The sequence below is a fragment of the Leptopilina heterotoma genome, unplaced genomic scaffold (genome assembly GCF_015476425.1).
Source record: "Leptopilina heterotoma isolate Lh14 unplaced genomic scaffold, ASM1547642v1 Lhet_121, whole genome shotgun sequence".
In the NCBI taxonomy this organism is placed as follows: Eukaryota; Metazoa; Arthropoda; class Insecta; order Hymenoptera; family Figitidae; genus Leptopilina; species Leptopilina heterotoma.
The window spans coordinates 2,527,189-2,553,962 of record NW_025110839.1 but is presented as its reverse complement, the minus strand read 5'-3'; the positions used below and the strand labels follow the sequence as shown (position 1 = coordinate 2,553,962).

The 26,774-nt window shown below is 26.6% G+C and overlaps 1 protein-coding gene across 1 annotated transcript; it reads left to right on the top strand.

Moving 5' to 3' along the window:
- Window positions 1–25,338, top strand: LOC122511387 (zinc finger protein 1). The gene is made up of 9 exons (XM_043626595.1): window positions 1–201; window positions 10,424–10,672; window positions 11,406–11,546; window positions 14,293–14,590; window positions 14,703–15,055; window positions 19,932–20,294; window positions 20,792–21,118; window positions 21,289–21,454; window positions 23,674–25,338. The coding sequence occupies exons 1-9, from the start codon at window positions 1–3 to the stop codon at window positions 23,865–23,867; spliced, it is 2,292 nt and encodes a 763-aa protein (XP_043482530.1). The 3' UTR covers window positions 23,868–25,338.
- The last annotated feature ends 1,436 nt before the right edge of the window (window positions 25,339–26,774 follow it).

Here is a 26,774-nt window from a genome sequence, read left to right as displayed (position 1 = left end):
ATGGAGAGGGGGGAGAAAACCTATAAGGTGGGACATGAGGGCTATTCGATTCGAGGGCACAGGGTGAATAGCGACTATAGCGAGAGGCAGCGAGAGGAGAATCGTCAAATCTCGCAGGCAAGCATTGTTCGAATCTCACCGGGATCCTGGGGCGCGTGTGTCGATGCTGGGGGTGCCTCGATAAAAGTGGCACATGGCAGGGTCATTCAACCCTGTCTAACTTTTTCAGGGCCCCATTGTCGGTTGACGGGATTTAAATGCCATACGATTCGCAGAGGTGATTAGCTGGGAAAAACCGGTATATATACGCCGATTTAATTTCGTCACATAGGGAACACTCTCTCTCTCTCTCTCTCACTCACTGTACTCCTGACGCTAGAAAAGAAGAGATAAACAGATGAGATATACTCAGCTCCCGCATGCGTGTGTCTGCAACGCAACGTACGTATCCGAAAAGCAAAAAGGGAGCAGTCAACAACAGAAAAAGTCAAACCAACGACAGATCAAAATATTTATATGCGTACCTATAGACAAATTTATTCAAAATTTCTACTCTCTAAATATCTGTATTAGCGAAATTTCACTGATGAATAGCAGCGATAATACCGCAGCGTATAAACATATATACACAGTTTTTCTAAGAATATCAATAAATTCAGACAAAAAACGAATCAAAACGTTGCTACGCAACATTTTTGTCTCAATTTGATATCCTTGGAAAAACTGGGTACTTACTGCTTTTTCTAGAGAGTATAAATTTATAACCACAAAAGGAAGAATTATAAATCAGTCTTGATAAGACTGATAAGAAGATTAACTATAACAGTCAAAAAGATTCACAGCTTTTCTTTTAAGTATCGGATTGAAACCAAATTGGATGTAAATGACTAGAGACATAGAGATTTTGTGTCGATAAAAATTTTTGTTCGACAAAGATGTTTTGATAGAAAATTGCCTTGTACTCAGTCCAGTTCTTTCGAAAAATGAACGCCGTGCACATAAAGTAGATACCTATACTCGAAAACCACAAGTTATTCTCTCTCTCTCTCACACACTAATGGTCGTATCTCTGTATTGCCCTGTAATACCCTGTAATACTTGGTAATAAGTGTAATTTTAGCGTAATAAGTGTATTGGAGTGTACACGTTTTCAACCAGTAAATACCCCCTCGTATTTTGTACACGGAAAAAAAAGAATGCTCAAATTTACCATGAGGAGAGTCAAACTTGAAAAAGGTTAAGAAAAAATTAATGTTTTTTATTTATTTATTATTAAATTCTAATAACCGTATCAAATTGAAACTAGTTGACAATATTATTTATTCAATATTATGAATATTGTTGACATCCATACTTACATTAATTACAAAGTAAAATCCACGCATGATCTAATTTATTTCATTGGTAAGGGATGTTTCTTAAATAGGAAATTTCCCCCATCGATTGCGTAGCCGAGAGGCTTAATGTAAAAGCGTGCGATTTATAATTATGCGTATATTTAGTTGTATGGTTAGGTAGGTGTTCAATCCCGTATGATTGTAAGATTTTCCGATGCATTTAGTTGTTAATTGTAAGTATGAAGATGTGGGAAGAATAAAACTTATGAATATGAATATATAAAGAGTGCATTTAACATATTTTTCTTTTTTTTAATGATTGGTTATTGTTTTTTTATATAAAATTGACGAAGTGAATAAAAGGAAACACTCGTTTCGCGTCGCGTCGGCCATTTATTTTGACAGGTTCCGCGCCTGCGTTCCTTTATTGTGAAAGTTTCGAAGTAGGGGACTGAGTCCAGTTTCTCTACTATGCACACTGCAGCGCGCCTTATAATCTTCGCCTGTGTTTCAATGCTCTTTACAGTGACATTTGGAACTAAGGCCCTCTATACACTATACGCAATACCCTAAGATGCTTGATGGAAATGAATTAATGTACTTTCACTGGACTGAGTCCTGTTTTTTCAATATTGACTCCCAGTTTTTCAAACTCCATTTTTCTCCGTAAAGTTAGTTGTATTTAAAATTTTTATAATCTGCACAAACTTCTTATGACATACATTATTTTTAAAAGACTAAATGGAGATATTTTTTGTTTATCTAATTCATTTATTTAAAAAGAATCTTCGTTTAATAATTAAACTAAAAATAAACTTTTATGAAAATTAAAAATAAGAAAATAAATTTTTGTAAAAATGAATATTTTGAATTTATATTTGAACCTTAAAGACTTGTGAAATGTAAATTAATATTTACTGTTGTACTCCTTATTGTACTAAAATTTCTTAGAGCAGTATTTAAAAATTGTATTGAAGTTTGTGTTCCTGTAAATAAATTGTATTTTTATCTTTATATAAACAATTTTTACAGTTCCCTAAAAGTCCCCTATTTTTCAATTTTCAGTTCCCTATTTCCCCTAAAATACTTTTTAGGGGCACTGTGAAGCCTGGTGGTGTCATTTTCACTTACCCGTCAAAATTGTATTATTTATGAAAATAATTATATTTCTGCGTAAAATTTTATTAGAATCATACAAGCTTCGCAATCTATAATTAATTTTAAAAATGTATCAAAAATTAGCTATAAGACCGAAAAAAATCAAAAGTATTTAACGCTTCTAATATTCAATTGTTATCTAAAATTTTAACTGTAATTCAATTTTAAATCAACTTTTATTAGAAAGTTCTTCGAGAATTCAGTTATTTAAAATTTCAAATAGAAACAAAAATAAATATAAATAATTTATTAAATAATTTAATATTTCTTAAAATTAATTTCTTATATAGAAATTTTATCAACACCGTACGAAAACCCGAATCCACACGCCCGAGTATATATTCGCCCGAAAACCGTTTGCCCGAAAAAAAATTCCCCGAATACATGTGCCTGAAAACAAAAAGCCCGAAGAGTATTATGGTCGAAAAAAATAAGTACATTTATGTAAATAAAAACATTTATTGCAATTTTCCAGGTGCTATTATAATTGAATGTTATGAGTCAAATTTTCTAAATATTTCATGATTTCGTCTCCTTCTTTAAAATGCTCATAGGATTCTGCTATTGTAGTGTACCGGCGTTGCATCGCAATCCATTTCCTACGTGGCGCTGCTTTAACAGAGCGCCCAAGACCAAGCTCCACAAGAAAAGTTTCGGTTTCCCTTTGTTCTTTTTGAAGTTTAATCAGTACATTTCGAGTTATTGGAACAATTGAATTTTTAAAATTTAATTTTCTTTAATTTCTTTATTTTCATTCTTATATTTATTAATATTTACTTTTTTCGGGCAAATATATTATTCGGGCGAATGACTTCGGGAAAAACCATTCGGGGAATTGGATTCGGGTGAATTATCATTCAGGCGAAATTATATTCGGGATTTCTGATTCGGGCGCGTGGATTCGGGCGAATGGGCGCAAACCCTTCTTAAACTTGAATTCTTTCAAAGAATTTTAATGAAATTTTTAAGAATAATTGCAATTTAATTCTTATTAAAATTTATGAAAATAATTGAAGTTTAGCAAAGAATTGCATTACATTTTTTTATAAATAATTGAATTCCCATAAAGAATTTAATAAAAATTTGTTTAACTAATTGATTTTGTTCGAAAATTTTTATAAAAATTGAATTTTGAATCATTGAATTTCCGCGAAAATTTTTTTATTTATAAAAATAATTAAATTCTAGGGCGAATTTGATTATGACAATAATTGAATTCCTACGAAGAAGTTTATTGATAAAAAATAATTTAATTCATACAAAGAATTTTGTTAAAATGTTTGAAAATAATTGAATTTCTGGGAAGAATTGTATTAAAATTTTTGTTAATAATTGAATTGCCGTAAACAATTTTATTAAAATTCTTTTAAATAATTGATTTTTTTCGAAAAAATTTAATGAAAATTGTATTTTAAATAATTAAACAGGGTGTCTAGCGTCCGGGAAAAACGGGAAAACCGGGAATTTGCCGGGAATTTAGTTCGACCGGGAAAAACCCGGGAAATTGCCGGGAATTGAAAAAAATATCCGGGAATTTTTGGAAATTTTCTCTAATTCATTAAAATCTATAAAAAAAATTTCAATTTAAGGTAGTTCTCCGGCTGCTACTCTTTTAAAAATTGATTTTCGATAGATTTTCTTCAAATTTTGAGGAAATATTTCTTCGGATGCCTTTTAAATGTGATAGAAACTTCAAAACCTTTTGCCATGTCAAAAAACGAGATATTGTGGTTGACATTTTTTATTTTTAACATAAACGCATGGAAAAGTGAAAGTTTGAACTTGAATAAGTCAAAATTTAGCATCGCAAAGGGTTTTGAAATTTTTACCACATTTAAAGGGCACCAAAAGAAACATTTCCTCAAAATTTGAAGAAAATAAATTTTTACAAGAGTAGAAGCCAGAGAACTACCTTCAGTCATATATTTTTCAAAAATGAAAAAAACATATATTATAAGTATATGTATAGGCAATTTCACGTTAAATTTCAGTCCACATTTTCAATTAGGATGAAAATATATTATTGTAAATCTATTTTTTCATTTTTTATAGGTAACCAAATTATTGGATTTTTAAAAGTAGACTCTAAAATCTATAACTCTAAAACTATTGAATTTAGAAAACTTATCTAATACATACTTACAAATAATAAGGATAGTTTGCAAAAAATATTTTGGTCCCCCTATAGAATAGAAAAATAAAGGATACGTATACCTTTTTTCTAAAAGGAATAAATAAAATATAAAGTAAAGAAGAAGGAAATCTTTACTTTTCTTTACTTTATTATACTTGGCTTAAAATGAAAAAGGAGTTATACACTCCATATCCCAGTGGGAAATTTCCAACCGGCGCGGATCCTCGCCTGTACCGACGCCGGAGTAGTGGTACTGGCTGGGAACCGCCTGCCTACCGCGCGAGAACTGGTATTCTACCAAAAGATGACTTGGCCAGGAGCTGGCTGGCCATCCGTCTCGGAACTGGCATTCTACCGCCCGGTAACCGGCCGCGAAGAGCCGTTCCGTGTATAATTCAACCGGCTGGGACCCGGCACTGTACCGACCGTGGATTTTTCATTTAATAGCCAGCCGAGCGCTGGCATTCTACCAACTGACAACCGGATCGGATCCAAATGATAATTTCAACAAATATCAATAAAAAAAATAATAATTAATTGCAAAAGATAAATACGGATGACAATTCATTGACAGTTCACTTTACACATTTTTTTATTTCTTTATACACTTAAACGCAATTTTTTATTACATACACATTTGAAAAATCCTAACGCTTGGAGGTACGAACCTACGCCTAACCGAATATTTACGCACCGAAATCTCGCACGCTAACCACTATGCTACGCTCGCATGGGACTCTCAAATCTTAAATACTCTCAAGTGTCACTAGCTCAAATAAAAATTGTAAAATTACTACGCGGCAATAGGCAATTTGGAAATACGAACTGTTGTAATACCGGTATATTTTCAATACTTTACTGAATGTGTATTTATGAATATTTCAATATTTCGTTTAATAGTATATTAAGCAACAAGGGTATAAAGGCAGCCATTTGTTTACGGTGATTTTTGTGACACGAGTGGAGGTCGAGGGCGCCGTAGGCGCCCCGAGACCGGAACAAGTGTCACAAAAATCATCGTAAACAAATAGGCTGCCTTTATTCTCGTGTTACTTACGATATTTTTTATTCCTAATGCACAAAAGTGGCGATTTCAGATAGCAGACGACAGGGAGAAAAAGTCATTCACTTGTTCGACTTATATGAAAATGGCGGCCTATTTTCTCCCTTGGGCAAAAATAACGCATGGGATCAGCGGTTATGTTTGCACAAGGGAGAAAATGGACGCCATTTTCATATGGTCGAACAAATGAGTGACTTTACTCCCTGTCGTCAGCTATCTAAAAGCGACATTTTTGTGCATGTGGGATAAAAAAAAATGTTATATTTTTATTATTATGTTTTTTAATATTTTATTACATAATATATCGAATAATATGAACATAACTTCACTGCAAAACAATTTATAACATATAAGTAATAGTATTAAATTGAATAAAATTTTAATGCACAACACATTTTTTTAATTATTTAATTTGCAGAAAAGTGTCAATAAATAATTACTTAATATATTGTTTAAATTAAAAAGAGATTATTAATTAATTAATAATAAATTAATTAATAATAATCTCTTTTTTATATATTGTATTTAATATGTTAGGTATTTATTGTAGGCATTACAATGTATTGATCACATTTTCTTTCAAGTTAAATATATTTTACTTCTTTCAAATTAATATATTATTTATTAAAAATTATTTATTTAATTGCACATTAATAAAGTTGGATTTTTATATATATAATGAAAAAATTAAGTTTCTTATATTCTTCCTTTGCATGAATACTATTAATTTATTTATTGGTTAACTAATAATAATATTATAATAAATGCAATTAGTTATTGTAATAATTAATTATAATAAAAAAAAAAAATTTATGATTATACTGATAATGTAAACTATAACAATAAATGACGAGATCCGCAGTCGGATCCGCCCCAGCACCGAGCCAGTACAGACCTAACATCCGTCATTCTTCCGACGCGCGTAGAAGAATGAAATCTGCAGGCGGAACAAATCCAGTACCGCGCCAGTACTGACGAAAGTAGAAAGGCGGATCCAAAAGTCGGAGCCTAATCTGTTCCGCGCCGGTTGCATTTTAGGATCCGAATCGGTACAGACCATCGGTGCTGGCGGTCCGTACGGGCGCGGATCCCAGGCGGTTGTATAATTCGACATTCGTCCGACTTTTCCTCCTGGGATACTATAAATAAAATATACTTGTGACGTAGAATTGACCGTATATTATTATTATTTATATAATTGTTGCATACATTTTTAACATTTTAAAGTCTTCAATTAAAAGTTTAATTATAAATCCTAATATTTTTAACTTATTGCAGTTGAACCTCAGTGACTTTTAATGTAAATATCTAAAAGAAGACATAAATGCCATTGGGCATTGCAAAATAATTCCGAAACAATCATTTATCCACAAATATAAAAAAAATAATTGCAATTTCTATTATTTGAACTTTTGATTATCTGAACCAGATCCTGCCTGAATTAGTTCGTATAATTCAGTTTCCACTGTATTTAAAAAATTATGAAATTTTAATAGTATAGTCATTAATGTCTTAAAAATAAATCCGGGAATAATTTAGTTTTAGGTCCGGGAAATCCGGGATTTTGCCGGGAATTTGAAAATCATAATTCGCTAGACACCCTGTTAATTATATTGTAAGAATTTTATTATTTATGAAAATAATTGAATTCTTTTGGAAAATTTTATTTAAATGGTAAATATTGAAAATATAATTGAATTTCGAAAAAGTTTTGAAAATATTTGAGGGGCTGGATGCTATAATGTGTTACGCGCCATGTTAAGTGAATGGCGCGTAACACGTTATAGCATCCAGCCCCTCAATTGAATCGTTTTTAAGAATTTTATAAAAATTTTTCAAAATAATTGAATCTCTGATATGAGTTTAATTATTTGTAAAAATAATTGAATTCTTGAGAAGAATTTTATATAAAGATAATTAAATTCTTGTGAAGAATTTTATTACAATTTTTTAAATAATTGAATTCCAATGAAAAATTTTATTATTTGTGAAAATAATTTGATTCTTGCACAGATTTTTCTAAAACAGTTTAAAATAATTAATTTTTTCCAATCAATGTATACACTCTCTTAATTTGAATCAGTTAAAAATCGTGGTTTTAACTGACAATCAGTGACTGACTTTTTGCTTCTGAATCAGTTAAAAATAACTGATTTTCAGTGAAAAAATAACTAATTTTCAGTAAAAAATAACTAAAAAAATAGTTAAACTTGACTAATTGAATCAGTCAAAAAAAAATTTACTGAAACTTCAGTTATTTTTAACTGACAATCAGTTATTTTTAACTAATTGTCAGTAGAAATATTACTATTTGAATTAGTGACTGACTTTTTGCTTCTGAATCAGTTATTTTTAACTGATTCGAATTTAGGGAACAGATTCTATTTTACAAAATTGAATTTTTGTTAAATTTTTTATTATTTATGAAACTAATTGAATATTATGCGTGGAATTTTATCAAATTTTTTTTTTAAATAATTGAATTCTTTTGGGAAATTTAATTAAAATATTAGATATTGAAAATAATTGAATTTCGAAAATTTTTTGAAAATATTGAATCGTTTCTAGGAATTTTATTAAAATTCTTTTAAATAATTAATTTTTTTCGAAAAAATTTATGAAAATTGTATTTTAAATAATTGAATTCCTATAAAAATGTTATTATTTAAGGAAATATATTAATTTCTGCGAAGAATTTAACTAAAATTATATTCAAAATAATTGAATTTGTCTACTGTATTTTATTATTTATGAGAATAATTGATTTCTTACAATTTTTTTCGACGAGAATTCAATTAAAACTTTATTTAAAGTAATTTAATTCTTATGTAGAATTTTAAAAAAATTTTTGAATATAATTGAATTTTGCAAAGAATTGCATTAAACATTTTTGAAAATAATTACATTTTGAAAATTTTTTGAAAATAATTGAATCGTTTCTAGAAATTTTAATAAAATTCTTTTAAATAATTGATTTTTTTAAAAAAAATTTAATGAAAATTTTATTTTAAATAATTGAATTTTTGTAAAAATTTTATTATTTGTGAAAATAATTGAATTTTATTTTTAAATTTTGTTAAAATAGTAGATATTGAAATTTATTGAATTTCGAACATTTTTTGAAAATAATTGAAATCCTAAAATTCTTTGCATTTTGAATTCTTACAAATTTTTTTCGACGAATTGTAATTAAAATTTTGAGAGAAAAATTGAGAGAATTAAAATATTGAGAAAAAATGGGTGACTAACTCTGAATTTTATTAAAATTTTATGCGCAAATAATTGAATTCTTTTGGGAAACTTTTTATTAAAATATAGTAAATATTGAAAGTAATTATAAATTTCGAAAAATTTTGAAAATATAATTTGAATCGTTTGAAAGAATTTTTAAATTATCAATTATATAAAAAATTTGTTGAATTACACCACCGTCCGTGAGTATCAGGACGCCCCTTTTTTCATGAGTGGAAAAATGCTTATAAAACGTAGAAAATAAGAATGACAAAAATTTTTCGTATTTTTTTCCTGAAAGCTAATGAAATAATGAAAAGACTGACACCTGATCGAAGAATTTTCGTTGACTATTCTGTCAGATACAGAAAAAATACTGGATTTTGCATGGTTTTCGTAATTTTTTAATTTCTCGAAAACTAATTAACTTTTTTTAGCGTTCTTGGTCTTGTTTCAATCTCTATTCAATGTAGAATCTAAATTAATTAATCGTATTGTGATATAAATTTTTCCAAAAAAATTTGAAACTGTGAAAGTCGGATAAAAAAATTTTGAAAAGCAGATTGACACTTTTTCACCAAAAAAAATTTTTTTTAATTGAAATAATTAAGTAATTAAAAAGCTTTTTTGAATTTTAGTATATCTATTAAATGAACATATTTTACATTGACCTTTTTGACACTTTAATATTCATGATAATTTCATTTTCATTTCATATTCATTAGCTTTCAGGAAAAAAATACGAAAAATTTTTGTCATTCTTATTTTCTACGTTTTAAGCATTTTTCCACTCATGAAAAAGGGGCGTCCTGATACTCACGGACGGTAGTGTATTTTGAAGAATTTTATTATAATTTTGAAGAATAACTTTTTTTAATTAACTGTGGCATTTCTGTTACAATCTTATTAGTTCATGGCTAACATTATAGACAAATTTGCCATGAACTAATAATATTATGATAGAAATGCTATGCTTTTTAATAAATTGTTGTGTAAACCGGAAGGACAGCATATAAGCAGTTACCTGTACAAAGAAAATTAAAATCGCTATGGTAATTAATAAATTAATAATAATGAATTCATTAATTTATTAATTATGCTATATTAATAAATAGTTGTGCAAACCAGAAGGACAGCATACAAGCAGTTACCTGTACAAAGAAAACGTCTGCCATGTTAACATGGCGGACGTTTTCTTTGTACAGACAACTGCTTATAAGCTGTCCTTCCGATCAGACATTTTAAATACTCTGAAGTAAGGCATTTCTAAAAAGTTTCTTTTTTTTAAAATGCCCAACAAATCTTTTTAATAACAAAAAAAGTAATGAAAAACTGAAGAGAATAATCGATTTTTTATGATTGGTAAATATAAAAATACATGCGTTTTTTTAAAATAATGTTTTGAAGAACAAAAGAGAACAGTTGAGGGTTATGGCAGTGATGTTTTTGGATGTTAGGTCGGCCATGACTGGAAATTAATATAGGGCGTTTCATTTGTGAGCAGGGTGCAGCGAGGACGAGACAGGTGCGGACACGGAAGTGGGCGGTTGCGCGGATGGTACTGCGAGTGGAGGTGTCGGTGGCGGTGGCGGCGGCGGAGAAGGAGGTTCGACGAAACAGGGTGAAAGGTGTCCCCAGTGCGGTATCCTCTGTCGGAATTTAAACGTCCTACAGCTCCATCTCGAGGACATTCACAAGACGACCTACGTCATCGATAAGCACGACCTCGGTGCTCAGTTCTCGCAAGTCGTAAGTGGCTTATCATCTCAACTTTATACACGCAGGACAAAATATATATCTATATACTCTTCTTCACTCTTCTTTGACAATCTGCAGCATCAGTATTTTATCTTAAAATTTTCGCTCTATTCTTTTTATTTTTTACAGATTCCTCCCTATATAATGTAAAGTTTTCCTTAATCTCCATCCTGATAATTTAAAGTCTCCACACTCACATTTCTTGACCTCAACACTAAATTCTTTGATTTATCGCTTCTTTTTCCCGTGAAACTGCGAGGGGACTTTAATACACTGGGCTTTTTTCTTTAATTTACCGTCTATTTCGAGAACTCTTGGGAAAACGATTTATTGACGATTCTGGTTTCCTTCTTTTTTTTAAAGAGAAAAATATTCTCTTCTTGCTAGATAAAACGACAAAAGTAAATATTTTTAATAAACATCGTTGTCATTGCTTTCTATCCGTGGGAAAAATAATTGCAAATGGCTGAAGAAAGATGTTTGATTCGTGCAGGTTCGTTTCGCCTCTTGTTACGAATCTACACGAACGTACACACGAACCGGAAGTTGCTCTCTTTTCCTACAGGGATTAAATAACATTTGCAGTGATGCCAACAGAAATTTTATATTTTACGAAATTTGGGGAAATAATTTTAGGTTCGAAATAAATAAATAAATACGTGTTTCAAATGGGTGGATTCTTTTATTGTTTTACGTAAGCAACAAACATTAATTAATTTTACAGTCTTGCAAAGTGTGTAATAAAACTTTTGCCAACGTCTATCGTCTTCAGAGGCACATGATCAGCCACGATGAGAGTGCAGTTCTCCGTAAATTCAAGTGTCCCCACTGTGAAAAAGCCTTCAAATTCAAACACCACCTCAAGGTAAATAATTTTCTGACAGTTTTCCTACAAATTCTCTCTTTGTTTAGTTTCATTTGTTTTGTATTTATATGTGACGCGCACTGAAGAAAGATACAGAAACTAAAAATTTGAGGTTATGTTTGTAATTTTTTGAATGAAAATACATCAATGTCCATTGGTCTTCGTTGGTCTTCTTTAGATTCAAAATATTTTATAAAAAATTATTTTAGTTTTTAATTAAACACAGAAACTTATAAATGATACAAACATAACCTTCAAATTTTTTGCTTCTTAGATACCTTTCTTCGGAGCGTCATTCATATTTTTTGATTTTTATTTTTAATTATTTTAACATAATTTTTACAGGGTTGCCACAGGTCAGGAAAAAGTTAGGGATTTTTATTAAAAGTACTGGGAAATATTATATTTTTAAAATTCATAAGAAAATTTTTTATTTTTGTGTCTTTATTTATTCCCTCATGAACTCTATGAAATTACCACAAATTCTAATACGAAATTTTCAATTTTTTCTATTTCTGACAATAATTTCTTTTTAAATAACTTCATTCTTGAAGAACTATCATAAAATTATTGAATTATTTAATGAATAATTTTACTTAAATATTTCAAAATTAATTGAATTTTACAAGAGTTGCGTTTACAATTTTCATAAATACATAGATAAACTTCAAAAGGTTTTAATTTGAAATTTTAGAACATTTCAATTTTCAATTAATTTAATTACAAATTTTAAAGAACTTAGATTGTTTAAAAATTTTAATAATTCAAATTTTTCTAATATTAATTAAATTTTTTTAATACCTATATTTAATTAATTATTAAAAATAATGGCTTTATAGGAGAATTTTAGTTAAAACACTTTAAAAAATTGAATTTTTGAGAAGTTACAAATGATTGCAGAAATTCAATGATTTTCATAAATAATAAAATTCGTTTTAGGAATTCAATTATTTTTATAAATAATAAAACTCAACGCAAAATTTCAATAATTGTTAATACAATTTTAATCGAATTCCTCGAAAAAAATAATTATTCTTAACAATTTTTATTAAAACTCGTCAAAAGAATTCAATTATTTTAAAATTTGTTTATAAAATTCTTTATGAAAATTCAATTTTAAGAAACATTCAATTTTTCAATAAATTATTTATTTTTGTATCTAAATAATTGAATTCTCGTAGAATTTTCTAATAAAAATTGATTTAAAAATTTTAAAATAAATTTCAGTTGAAATTTTAGATAATTATTTAATATTAAAAGCATTGTAGCGTTAATGTTTCTGTTTGAAAATAATTGAATTTTGTAAAGGTTTAAAAATAAAATCTTTGAAATTTTGAATTTTTCACACTTCTTTTTTCATAGTTTTTTTAAGAATTTTTTTTTAAAGTTTAATTGAATTTTTTTGAATTATTTGAATATTCTCAAAGAACTCATAAAAAATTATTAAATATAATTTATTTATAGAAGATTTTTAGTTAAAAACACTAAAGAAAATTGAATTTTTGAAAAATTATAAATAATTACAGAAATTCAATTATTTTCAAAAGTAATAAAATTCTTCGCAGAAATTCAATTATGTTCAAAAATTTTTTAAAATTCTCGGCAAAATATCAATTATTTTTATAAATAATAAAATTCTTCTCCGAAATTCAATTATCTTTTAAAATTTTAATAACATTCTTGGCAAAATTTAAATTATTTTCAAAAACTTTCCTCATGTCAATGATTTTCAATATTAAATATTTTAATAAATTTTACAAAAGAAATCATATTATTTAAAACAAGTTTTCATAAATAATAAATATTCCACAGGAATTCAAATATTTTCAATTTTTTTTATAAATTTCTTAGCCGTACTTCCATTATTTTAAAAAATAATATAATTCTTTACAGAGATTCAATTATCTTCATAAATAATAAAATTCTTTTTATGAATTCAATCATTTTCATAAATAATAAAACTCATCACAGAATTTAAATTATTTTTAAATACAATTTTAAGCAAACTCCTTGAAAAATTTAATTATTCTTAAAAATTTTTTTTCAATTCGTCGAAAAAATTCAATTATTTAAAAAGAATTTTGAGAAACATTTAATTATTGAATAAATTGTTTATTTTTGCAATAATATTTAATTGAAGAATAATTTCCGAATGATCGAAATTTCGTAAAATTGAATTGTAAACAAATGGATTTGAAACTTCTCAAGGAACTTTTTCAAAAATTATGAAAAATAATTTATGTAAAGAAAAATTTTAGTTAGAAAGTCTAGAAAATAATAGTTGAATTTAAAGTTTGGGAATAATTTTGAAAAAGTTTATAATATAAAATAATGATTTTATCACTCCGATCATCTTCATGTTTTAAAATAATTATTTTATAAGTTCTTGAATTTTAAAAAGGTTTGAATTTGAAATTTTTAAAAATCTTGAAGTAATTTTCAAGATGATTAAATATTTATAGATAGATTAAATATTTATTTAAAAATGAAGTTATTGATGTTTTCGAATAATTTGACTTTTGAAGAAATTTGTAAATAAATGTAATAGAAATTTTTTTGAGTATCTAATAATGTTTAGAGTGAATCAGAATATTCTTTAGGGTTAGGGAGAAAGTGAAAATTTTGTCTGGAAATTAGGGAAAAATGAGGGAAAAGGAAAATTAAATTTTTGTGTCTATCTTGTATTATAACATAATTTAAAAAAAAATTGGGAGTATTTTTGTAACGAAGATTGAATTTTTTACAGGAGCATCTTCGTATTCACAGTGGAGAGAAGCCATTTCAATGTAACAACTGCGGCAAACGATTCTCACACTCTGGATCCTATTCAAGTCACATGACCTCAAAAAAATGTCTGATAGTAAATCTAAAGAAGTCGAGGCAAGGAGCAATCAGTAATGTGGACAGAGGGCCGAGAAAAAGTCAAGCACCATTACAAAATCGTCGCGACGTTGATATGATTGCTGCGAATAACAATACTTTCCTGCCAATTTTACCTAAACTTTCGCCTTCTCATTATCATGACATTCATAACGAAGGAGGGGGTAAATATTTCGTTTCTTTTTTTTTCTTTTGAATAATTTTTAAAATTTAAGAAAATTCTCAACTAAAAATTAAGAACAGTAATTCACATTTTAATATAAAATTTTCTCTTAGGTATGTACGATGTGCCTACACTACTTCCGCAAATGATGGGATTTGGAACGTATTTTCTGCAGTCGTCATTGAGAAAGTTTTTGCATCAGTTGCATACAAAGAGACGTGACGATTTATCATCTGAACATTACGAATCTCATGGTGAAGTGATGAGTCCATCGACGGCCGATTCGGAGGGCACTGAGGGAACCGAGGGCAAAGAATCGCCAGCGCCAAATGAGGGATTAGACGCCGTTCGACGTATTCTCGAGACCGTCAATACATCCGTCACGAAACAATTACTCGAGGCTAACGTCAGGAAACTATCGTCATCGCCTGCCACTATCAAACGGGAATTGGATGACGATTATCAGGTACATTAATTTGATTAATAAATTTAATATGTGGCACCTAACCCGAGGCGAACAACGAAAACAGACTATTGTCTATATTATCAGGCTTCGAAGTCTAGTAGCAGGCCAAAAAGAGTATTGGTCTAACTTAAATTTCTAGCCATATCCGATTGAAAAATATTAAGCTGAACAAAAGTTATAGCTTTTTTCACAAATTTCAAAAAATTGAAAAAATGCAAATTTTTTTAATTTTTGTCAAATTGATGTGACACTTTTTGTAGCTACTTTTTAATATAAATACAACTAATTTTCACTATAAAAATGAAATATAAATAATAAACCCGAATTTTTAAGCCAAAATCATATTTTTGATTTTCGACCAAATTTTTAGTTAGTTTTTTTCAATATTGTTTAATTTTTTATGAAGTTGGTATTGATATCGGTTGATGTTTTAAAATTTTAAATTACATTCATTACATTTATTTTATTAACAAGTTTAGAGTCATGAATTTGATGTCTATTACAAATTTTCTAAAATCAATTAACGTGAGTTTGCAAATAATTTGTGTATTGTTATTTTAATGTTTTAACTTTGGAAATTTCATAGCATGTATTTTCATATTTCATTTAACGTAGAAAATAAAATATATGTATACGTTCAACATAAAGGGTACAGTAAAAGCATCAATAAAACTGAAATTTAACTTCAGCGGGTACGGTAACATATAAAGTCCTTAAAACGCCATTAGGTCAAATTGGGATTTATGAATCAAAATTTTCTTATTTTTGAATTCTAGAAATGTTTTAGAAATGACTTTGAAAATAAATAACAAATTCCTATTTATGAATTAAAATTTTGCTTCTTGAATTTTAGAAATCTTTGGGGTATGTTGTTGCTTTCCAACATTATATCCGGGCATTAAGCAAAAACGGGTAAAATGTAAAATCCCATGTGGAAATTTTCAATAGGGATATGGAAAAATTATACCTACTTGAAAAATAAAAATAGATTTTACATGGAATTTTTTTCTTAAATAAATATAGGCTTTTTGGGTTTATTTAAGGTATAGTTATCACTCAAAATCGTGTCGCAATTTACCATACGGTTTTACATGGGAATCCAAATGGTTTCCTTTATGAAAGTGGATCCCATGTAGATTCCCATGTAGGAATCGAAAACGTGTTATAGTTTCTACCAATACATTTAACAGAGTGTCTATTAACCGCGAAAGAAAACTGAGAAATAGCCGGAAATTTAATTCGACCAGGAAAAATCGGGAATTTTTTGCCAAACCGGGAATTTTCTTATCTAATTAAAAAATGTTTTATTATATTAATTCGTTTTTAAAAAATTGCTTTTTGCTTTAATTTTTATTAATGTCATATTTTTATTTGGCAAAATTTAAGCCCTACATTCAGCCTACAATATAGGTCTTATTTTAGATTTTAGCAGTCGTAACGTAGGGTCTACTTGCGATACAATTAGTTCGAATTAGACTCTACATAACTCCAAAAGCTGGTGGAAAATTAGGATTAATTTTTAATACATTAATTGAAATATTACAAACGCATAAAGTACTACAAACTGACAAATACTGTTCTGTAAATCTGAATTAGTTGAAAATAGTATTTGATAGGAAAAGTCATTTACTGATTCAAACAGTAATATTTTTTTAATGAAGTAGTTAATGTAACTAATTATTAGTTTTTCCCAATCAAATTAAATTCCCGATTGGTAGACACCTCTTCAAATATATTAGTAGAAACTAAAACCCGTCGAAGACGGGTACGACAGCTAGTTGTTAATAATACTTAAAGGAGATCTTTCATAAGAATTTGTTTTTTAATAACAGGCTCATAATTTTGAGAAGTAAAATTGACACCTTCTTTCTCCTTATTATTTTTTAAAAAACTATCAATAACTTTTTATCAGCCATCTAATTTTTAAAAATGAAACGTAAACATTTTTTAGTAATTTACTAATAACAACTATCAAAATGGAAAAAATGGATTGTTTTTAGTCATATAAATTTTTTAAATTTTAGAATCCACATAGCCATAATTTTGTACAATAATAAATTATGAGTAATTTAATTCCAATAAGGGGCCATCCATAAAGCATGTGATATTTTTTTCCGATTTTTGACCCCCTCCCCCCGGTTGTGATAGGTCATGATATTTACAAATCCCCCCCTCTCTATCATGTCAAAGAAATCAATTTAAATTTTAATATTATTAAAATAACAAACGTTTTTCAGCAAGAATATTTTTTAATTTATTATTCAATATTAATACTTATTTTATTATTTATTTATTTAATTTATTATATATTATTTAAAATGCATTACCGGTCAAAATTAAGAGACCACCCATTTTCAGGCGAATAAAAAATGTTTTAAAACATAAAATTTATTGAAACTAACCTTTTTTTCTGTTCATTTTTTGAAAGATGATAAAATTTTGAAAAGAACAAGATATTTCAGAAGTCGTTTGGCAAATAATTCATTTAGATATTTTTAAAAAATCGTCATTTTCAATTTTTTACAAAAATTTGAATAACTTCTAAAATAATGAACGCTTTTTAATTATATTAGGCTTATTTTAAAGGTCATTTGCTACACTATAATAATTACTTATAGGCATTAACGTGTAATTTTTTTCTTAGAAAATGCAGGCCATCAAACTTGGACCAAAATAATTCAAAAAATTTGAAACAATCTTATTAACAGAAAAATAATTTTTTAAATTTTTAAATATTTTTTTATAAAATTTTCTTGAAAAATCTACAATGTATGATATGTTATATATTTTCTAGAATAGTTTTTAGTACAGAAAAATTATTCCAAATTTTTTGAATTTTTTTGGTCTAAGTTTGATGTCCTGCATTTTCTAAGAAAAAAATTACCCGTTAATGCCTATAAGTAATTCTTATAGTGTAGCAAATTACCTTTAAAATAAGCCTAAAATCATTTAAAAGCGTTCATTATTTTAGAAGTTATTCAAATTTTTCAAATCTTTCAAAAAATAAACAGAAAAAAATTTTAGTTTCAATAAGTTTTATGTTTTAAAACGTTTTTCATTCGTCTGAAAATGGGTGGTCTCTCAATTTTGACCAGTATAGTGTATATTATCTTTTTCTTTTCTGAATTATGCATTATCTTCACACCAAGGGTTTTCCAGTAATAGTTGATGCTTAATAGTGGTGCGTTTTCTTTCTCCTTAAAGCCTAAATTTTCATTGTCCACGAAACTTTCATCAATTAGGTAATCATCCAACCACATAAATACTATACATAAAAGTATAGATTTTTTTCAAGAGTTATATCACATGACAAGAAGGCCAATACCCCCCTCCCCCTCGTGATAAACCATGACCATTTTCTTAACCCCTTCCCCCCCCTAACAATATCACATGCTTTATGGACGGCCCCTAAAAAAAATTATAATTTTTTTTCTAGATAGATCTTAAATCTTTATAAATGTTTTTATTATTGAACAACCGACTTAAAACACTGTATTATTGAAAATACAATTAATATTTTTAAATTTGACAAAACGTTTCTAAACATATAATAAATAGTCACGTTAAATAAATATTATTTTGGATTTTTAATCAAACAATTTATATATAAAAAAAATTTAAGTTTTTATTGTTAATTAATTGATTTTTTCTATACTTAATGCAACTTTTATAAAGTCAAGAAAGATATTACTATTAAATTATATGGTGAAAAATGAAAAATGTAGTTTTTAATTTTTTTAAGAAGCTTAAAGAATAATAAAATAAGATACGAAAAATTCGAAACGTTAGAAAGTTGTAATTTAATAAACATTCACTATTAGTAATTATTATAATATATTATAATCACGCGTCCAATAATAAATTTAATTCACTTGGCGGGCTTTTGAAAATCTACGAAATTCACCAAAAAAACTAAAATTCTTGAATTCTGTCAATTTTGTTTACCTTTTTTTGGAAAAAGTAGCATTTGGTAGCTTTTTGACAAAATAAGTAGCAAAAAGTAGGCTTGACCAAAAAAAGTGTCAAAAAAGTGGAAATGTGTGTCACTTCGAAGCCTGTAATTATAATAATCGTTGTATTCCGGTTGTTTGCATTTTTGTTTCCTAACTTTTTAAATAATTTCCATTTTTAAAATTAATTTATTCGAAATCATCGAATTGTTGCAAAAAATTTTATCAAAAAATTTGATAATAATAGAATTCCTTCGAAGAATATTATTATTTAGGAAAATAATTGAATTCTCGAGTTAAAATTTTTGTTAATTCTCATTAAACTTTTTTTGAAGAATTTCTTTGAATTTTTTTTTTAAATAATGGAGTTTCTTTACATTTTTTCGAAAAATTTATTAAAATTTTAGAAAATAATTGAATTATTTGAAATTTTTTATAACGAACTAAGAAATAAATTGAATTCTTTCGTGAAATTGTTTTGAATGTAATGGAATTTTTGCAAATAATTTTGCTATTTATAAATATAATTCAATTGTTTTGGAAGATTTATAAAAATTTTAGAAAATAATTGAATTCTTTTGATTTTGAAATATTTGATATCGAATAAGTAAAAAAAATTGAATTCTTTCGTGAAAGTTTTTTGAAAATAATTGAATTTTTGCAATGGTTACTATTTAAAAAAAATAATTAAATTGTTTCGAAGGATTCATTAAATTTTTTTAAATTACAATTAAACAAGAATAATTAATTAGTAAATTAGTTAATAATTGAATTTTTTTTTAATTTGAGTCTGAAATTATTCAAAAATTCATATTCGAAAATAAAAAATTTTGTAATTTGCATAATAATATTAAATTGAATATCACTTTGCTAGTATTTATATAAAATTCAAAAGAATATAATTAACTTTCCTTTTCTTTTTTAAGGATCAAGACAGTGAAATCTCGAGCGAAATGACCCATTATCCAGATTGGCCGACGACAGACCAATGCGACTCGCAGAGCGAGGGTTTGGCGATAAAACTCGAAGAGGTCAATCAAAAGCCAACAATAAGACAGGGTTGCAAGAGGAAAGCCGACGTTGTTGATTCATCGGAGGTTGATTCCGAGGATGAAGATGAAACGAGTCAACCTCAAAGTGACAGTGGTCGACGAGTCAGGGCAAGATCATTGATCGATGATGAACAATTGGCTGTTCTGAAAGGATACTACGCCATTAATCCAAGGCCGAAGAAAGAGGAAATCATCATGATCGCTGATTACATCAAATTTCCCACTCGTGTTGTTCAGGTTCGCAGAAATACATTTTTATTGATTAATCAGGCCTCGGATATTTCTTCTACTTTTATCGACTACTTTCAACTTTTGAAGAATTTTAATTGCAAATTTTGAAAATAATTGAATTCTCAAAGATTATAATGATAAATCTTCAAGTTTAAATTTAAAAATAAAAATTAATGAAAATTAGCTTCTAAAAATTGTATTTCTAATATTTTTTTAGAAATAATCAACTATTCATTTTTGTATTTAAATAATTGAATTCTCGTACAACTTTTTGATAAGAATTGATTTGAAAAAGTATTTCAGTTAAAATTTTAGAAAATATTTCAAGTTCTAAATTTAATCAAATTTCAAAAGTAAATTTTACATCTAAGTATTTTAAAATTTTAATTCCTGGTAGAAAAATAAATAACAATAGGTGTTCAATATTTATTAAACAAAAATTAATGAAATTAGAAAAATTTTATTTTAGAAATTCTGTAAAATAATGAAGTAAATTTCTTTAGGTTTGGTTTCAAAATTCAAGAGCGAGAGATCGTCGGGAATCGAAAATTCCTGCCCTTCTTCCATTGGCGAATGCTGGCATTCAACCGATAAATGAACAACCGCTTGATCTCTCGAAAAAAGAACTGACAATTTCCGTGATAAAAGAAAGTGATACATCGAGTAGAAATACAGCGTCACCTTGTGGACCGAAGGAAGACATTGTACTGATGACACCGACATTGAATCCTGACACTGATCTTGAGGATTCGCCTCTTATTATCGATGAAGAGACGACCGATTCCGCTGAAGTTCGACGTACATTGCCCATTAATGAGACACTAACGAAGGTGATTACATTATGAAAACGTGATTTTTTCACCATATTCATCGTAAATCACATGTCGCAAACGTATTTTGATTTTTATATTATATATAAATATATTAATTATTAGTAATAAATGTTAACTATTATAAATATTGCATATATTAACTATTCGTTTTCTTTTTCTTTTTCTAGAGTCAAAATCAGACGGTCGTTAAAGCACAGGCTGAAGGGATTCTCGTTCAAGCAGATGTGACTCCAACGATCGAGACGGAGCAAGAAGGTCTTTATTTTTGTGATCAATGCGATAAAACATTCTCGAAGCAAAGTTCCCTAGCAAGACATAAGTACGAACATTCCGGTAAGTTGAGATTAATTCAATGAATTCATAAGAATATTATTTCATACGATATTATTGCACATATATTCGAAATATGTAACACTCTGAGAAAAAAGCCGGGACCTTTAGCAGGCTTTTGAGAATTTGCACAACTTAAAATTCGCTAAAAGTTGAAATAACAAAATTATTCTCAAAAATTTTGATAACATTCTTAGAAACGATTCAATTATTTTCAAAAAATTTTCGAAATCCAATAATTATCAATATCTACTATTTTAATAAAATTTTACAATAGAATTAAATTATTTTTCTAAATAATACAATTTTTACAGGAATTCAAATATTTAAAATGAAACTTTTATTAAATATTTTCCAAAAAAATCCATTATTTACAAGAATTTTAATAAAATTCGTCGTTGTTTAAAATACAACTTTTATTAAATTATCCATTATTTGCAAGAATTTTAATAAAATTCTTCGCAATAAAAAAATTGCGAAAAAATGTAATGCAATTCTTCAAAGAAATTCAATTATTTTCAAAAATTTTGATAAAATTCTTTATGAGAATTGAATTATTCGCAATCAAATTGTAAATATGTAAAATTGTCGATAAAAATTGTGAGAATTCAATTATTCTCATAAATAATAAAATTCTTCGCTGGAATTCAAATATTTTTAATATCATTTCAATCAAATTCTTCGTAGAAATTTAATTATTTTCAAAAATTTTCCTCAATTCAATGATTTTCAATATCTACTATACTTTAATAAAATTTTCCAAAAGAATTCAATTATTTAAAAAAATGTAATAAAATTCTTCGCAAACATTTAATTATTTTCATAACTAATAAAAAATTCACAGGAATTTAATCAATTAAAAAAGAATTAAATTACTTTCTAAAAATTTTTAAAAATTCTTGTCAAGATTTCAATTATCTTTATAAATATCAAAATTCTTCCTAGAAATTCAATTATTTTCAGGAATTTTAATAAAATTCTTTGCAAAATTCAATTATTTTTTAAAATAACAATATTCTTCATAGAAATTCAATTATTTTCAAAAGTAATGAAATTCTTAGAAATTCAATTATATACATTCAACAATTCTTTTTAAATTCTCGTCAAGATTTTAATTTTTTTTTTAAATATCAAAATTCTTCTCAGAAATTCAATAATTTTCAGAAATTTTAATAAAATACTTGGCAAAACTTCAATTACTTTCAAAATTTTTGTTTAAATTCTCATCAAAATTTCAATTATGTATTTCAATAATTATATAAAATTTTTTTTGCAAAATTCAATTATTTTCATAAATAAGATAACAATAATCATACTTTTAAAACTTTCTATTAAGAATTGATTAGATTTAAAAATGAATTTTAGTTATTAAAAATTTTAGATACTAATAATTGAATAATAGAAGTTTTATTGTTTGAATTTTTAGAAATAATTAAATTTCAAAAGATTTTTAAATTGAAATCTTTGAAAATTCTAGTTGCTATAAAACTAATAATATTTAAATTAAGAAAAAAATTATTATATTATTATTTTATTAAATGATTAAAGTTTTGAATTGTAATTTTTAGAAACTGTTAAATTTAAAAAAAAAAGATTTTACACGCTAACCATTTAAATTATTGTAATTCCTGTGGAAAAATAAGTAAAATATTTATTTAATAAAAATTATTCCATATTTTTGAATGTAATTTCATTTGGAAATTATGAAAAAAAATTCTTCTTTAAAAAAATTGTAATTAAAACGTTTTAAAGAATATTTTTACTACTTTTAGAAATTATTTTCAAATATAATAGTATTTTTGGAAAATTTGAAATTAAAATTTTAAAAAGTTATTGAATTTTGTAAAAAATTAGAATTGAAGTTATTAGCAGTGTAAGAAAGAACAGTAAATATTTTTGATGAAAATTAGAAACAAAATCAGGGAAATAAAATGCAGAATCAAATTTCTTTTCTGAATCATCTAAAATGAGTTTCTTAGTCGTCAAATTTGATTCGTCGATAAGTAATTTTTTTTACTTTTTTCGATCTTCAAGCTAGTTTTTGCTACTTTTAAAATTAATAATTATTATATAGTGCGAATTAATTATTAGAGTCGCTTTAGGGGAAACAAATTTTAGCAATACATACTAAGAATGAATTATATTTAATTCAACTAAATAATAAATAAGTATTTTGACAATGAATTAAGAGAAATTGAACTAAATTAATAATTGTTTTCTAGGACAAAGACCATACAAGTGCCAGGAGTGTCCGAAGGCGTTCAAGCACAAACATCATTTGACTGAGCACAAACGTCTGCACAGCGGCGAAAAGCCATTCCAGTGTTCCAAGTGCCTAAAGCGCTTTTCTCACTCTGGCTCCTACAGTCAACATATGAATCATCGGTACTCTTATTGCAAGCCATACAGAGAATAGGACCATCGAATTGCTCTCAAATGATGAGGCCCACCCACTTAGCTAAGTACATACCTCCCTTTCTCCCCTTTTTTTAGTCCTACTTGCGTGTTTACTGGCGAAGGAAAAATTAACTAAATTTTACAGAAGAAAAAAAGATAAATTTTTTCCCCAACCGGTCACGTAATCTCTTCAGGATTTAGCATTTAAGTTTGATTTCTATAAATATTCATTTTTTTTGCGTCTAACTTGCGCAAAATTCTCACACAGAGGACTATTTAAGACTGTACTGACAAAAGTACCTCTCTTTCGTCTGCAATTTTGAGGGAAAAGAAAAAATGGATTTGCAATTATTTTTTTCTACAAGAAAATTTTTTTCTTTTTAAATAGTTGAGCGAGACTTCTTCTTTATTATTATAGATATACACTTAAGAGTAATTCCCAAATTGATACCGAGTGAAAGGGATATTAAGAAAGAAAAAAGAAAACCAAATCGCAAATTCTCGAATTGCAATTTCTAAACCAAGGAGTTAATGAAAAATTAAATGACTAAAGAAAAAAAAGATAAAACCAAAGTTTAGTAAACAGGATTCTCTGCAAGATTATGTATATATAATATATACAAATTTAACCAAAAAAAAACAACACGTAACGGTACCAAAAATGCATAATGCAATAATCTATTATAAATATATATATATATAAAAAAATATGATATAATATACATAATATTTTATTATTTTTATTAACAAGATATTATATATATACCATGACAATAATAAGGAGAAACTAATTAATGTACAAATTTGTTAGTTACAATTTCGCTGGGGAGGGCGAAGCCATCCGAACGGGATGAACGACGTTATAACTAAAAAAAAATGGATATTGCACTTATGAATAGAGATTTTACCAAAATAAAATAAATAAACGATTAAAAAAGAGGAGATGAAACGTAACAATAATACGGAATAATGAGAAATTTATTATATTTCAAATTAACTGCGCCTGGGAATTAAAAGAAAACAAATTTTTACATTCTCATTTTTTATAATATTTATATACACAATAGACAATATTTAGAAATAGATTTATTAAAACTGAATACCTATATTTTCCATTGATGTGTATAAAAATTTAACAATGAAAAATAAGTATTTTTGTAATACACTTTTTTTTGAAAATAACGCATATATTTGATTAGTTGCTTCCTGTAATTTGACAGAGTTGCCACGCAATCTGGAAAACTGGAAAACCTGGAAATGTCAGAGAATTTTATAAACCTTGAAAAAAACCGGAAAAAATCTATGAATTTTGATCGGAGTCCTGCAAAATTGTTGTTTTCTAAAGTTATTATGTTTATTCTTCAAAACTAATACAAAACCGTCAAATTTTTCTATTTATGACAATAATTTCTTTTCAAATAACTAAAAAAATTCAATTTTGGAAAAACTATAAATGATTGCAAAAATTCAATTATGTTCGAAATTTTTAAAAATTCTCGTCAAAATTCAATTATTTTCAAAAGTAATAAAATTCTTCTCCGAAATTCAATTATTTTCAAAAATTTTAATAAAATTCTTGGCAACATTTCAATTATTTAAATAAAATTATAATAAAATTCTGCGGAAAAATTTAATTATTTTTATAAATAATAAAAATTTCACATAAATACAATTATTTATACAAATTTTTTTATAAATTTCTTCACAATGATTCCATTATTTTGATAAATAATAACACTCATTGTAGAATTTTATTCAATTCGTCGAAAGAATTCGATTATTTAAAAATTTGTTGATAAATTTCTTTATGATAATTCAATTTAAAGAAATATTTAATAAATTATTTATTTTTGCATCTGTTTAAATAATTGAATTCTCGTAGAATTTTCTAATAATAATTGATTTAAAAATGAATTTCAGTAAAAATTTTAGATTATTGAATATTAAAAGTATTGTAGCGTGAATTTATAGAAAAACTTGAATTTAGAAAAGGTTTCAAATTAGAATCTTTGAAAATTTGAATCTTTCAAACTTTTTATTAACAATTATGTAGACTTTTTTGTAGAAATTATTAAAAATAATTAATTTAATTGATGTTTTCAAATAATTTTACAATGAAAGTAATTCGTAAATAAAGGTAAAAAGGACAACATTTTTTTGAGTATCTAAATTTTTTTAGAGTGAATTAGAATATTCTTTAGAGTCAGGGAAAAAGTTTCAATTTTGTCTGAAAATCAGTAAAAACAAAATTTATTAGTTATTTAATTTGGTAAATAATAAATGTAGTTTTAAAAACCCGAAAAAATTCCGTTTTTTAACCTGAAAATCCTGGAAAAGTCAGGAAATTTCAAATGAGCAAAAGCGTGGCAACTCTGTTTGACTATTTGAATATTTCATTTATAGAAATATAAAAACAATGTTTCCGTGAGAAAGCAATATAAATATATTTTTTATTGCAAAAAACCTCGAGAACAATAAAAATGTAATGTGTGCGTGTATGTATGCGACAATTCTTTTTTTTGTATTTCACAAAACTAGTACAAAATGAGAATATAGAAATAATAAGCGACCATTTTTAGCAATATTTTTTACGAAAATTTATTTATTATGTATATAAGAACTTTTTTTTTATATATACTTTTAATTTTTGTTTTCTTTCTAAATTCAAGGCGCAGTTTGATTTGGTCAGAGAAAAGGCTTTTGGTAGCCTTGAGCCTATTTTTTTAGAATTCTAATAAAAAAAACTAAAAAAAAATCAAATATACACGCGGGTCAAAAGGTGTTTAATTAAAAAAAATGCATTTAATGTAGTAGTTTTATGACGAGAGAGCCTTTGAAGTTAGAATAACAGTTGAATCGTTCTTTTCGCTAATTTGCAAAATAAAAGGTACAAATTTTTTAATTTGTTTAAAAAAATTTAATTTTG

Excerpts from the sequence above, each read along its gene's own strand:
- LOC122511387 (XM_043626595.1), top strand. The coding sequence starts at position 1 with ATGGAGAGGGGGGAGAAAACCTATAAGGTGGGACATGAGGGCTATTCG. Across the intron at positions 202-10,423 it reads TAAAAGTGGCACATGGCAGG|GCAGGGTGCAGCGAGGACGA; the intron begins GTCATTCAACCC and ends TTTCATTTGTGA. Across the intron at positions 11,547-14,292 it reads AATTCAAACACCACCTCAAG|GAGCATCTTCGTATTCACAG; the intron begins GTAAATAATTTT and ends AATTTTTTACAG.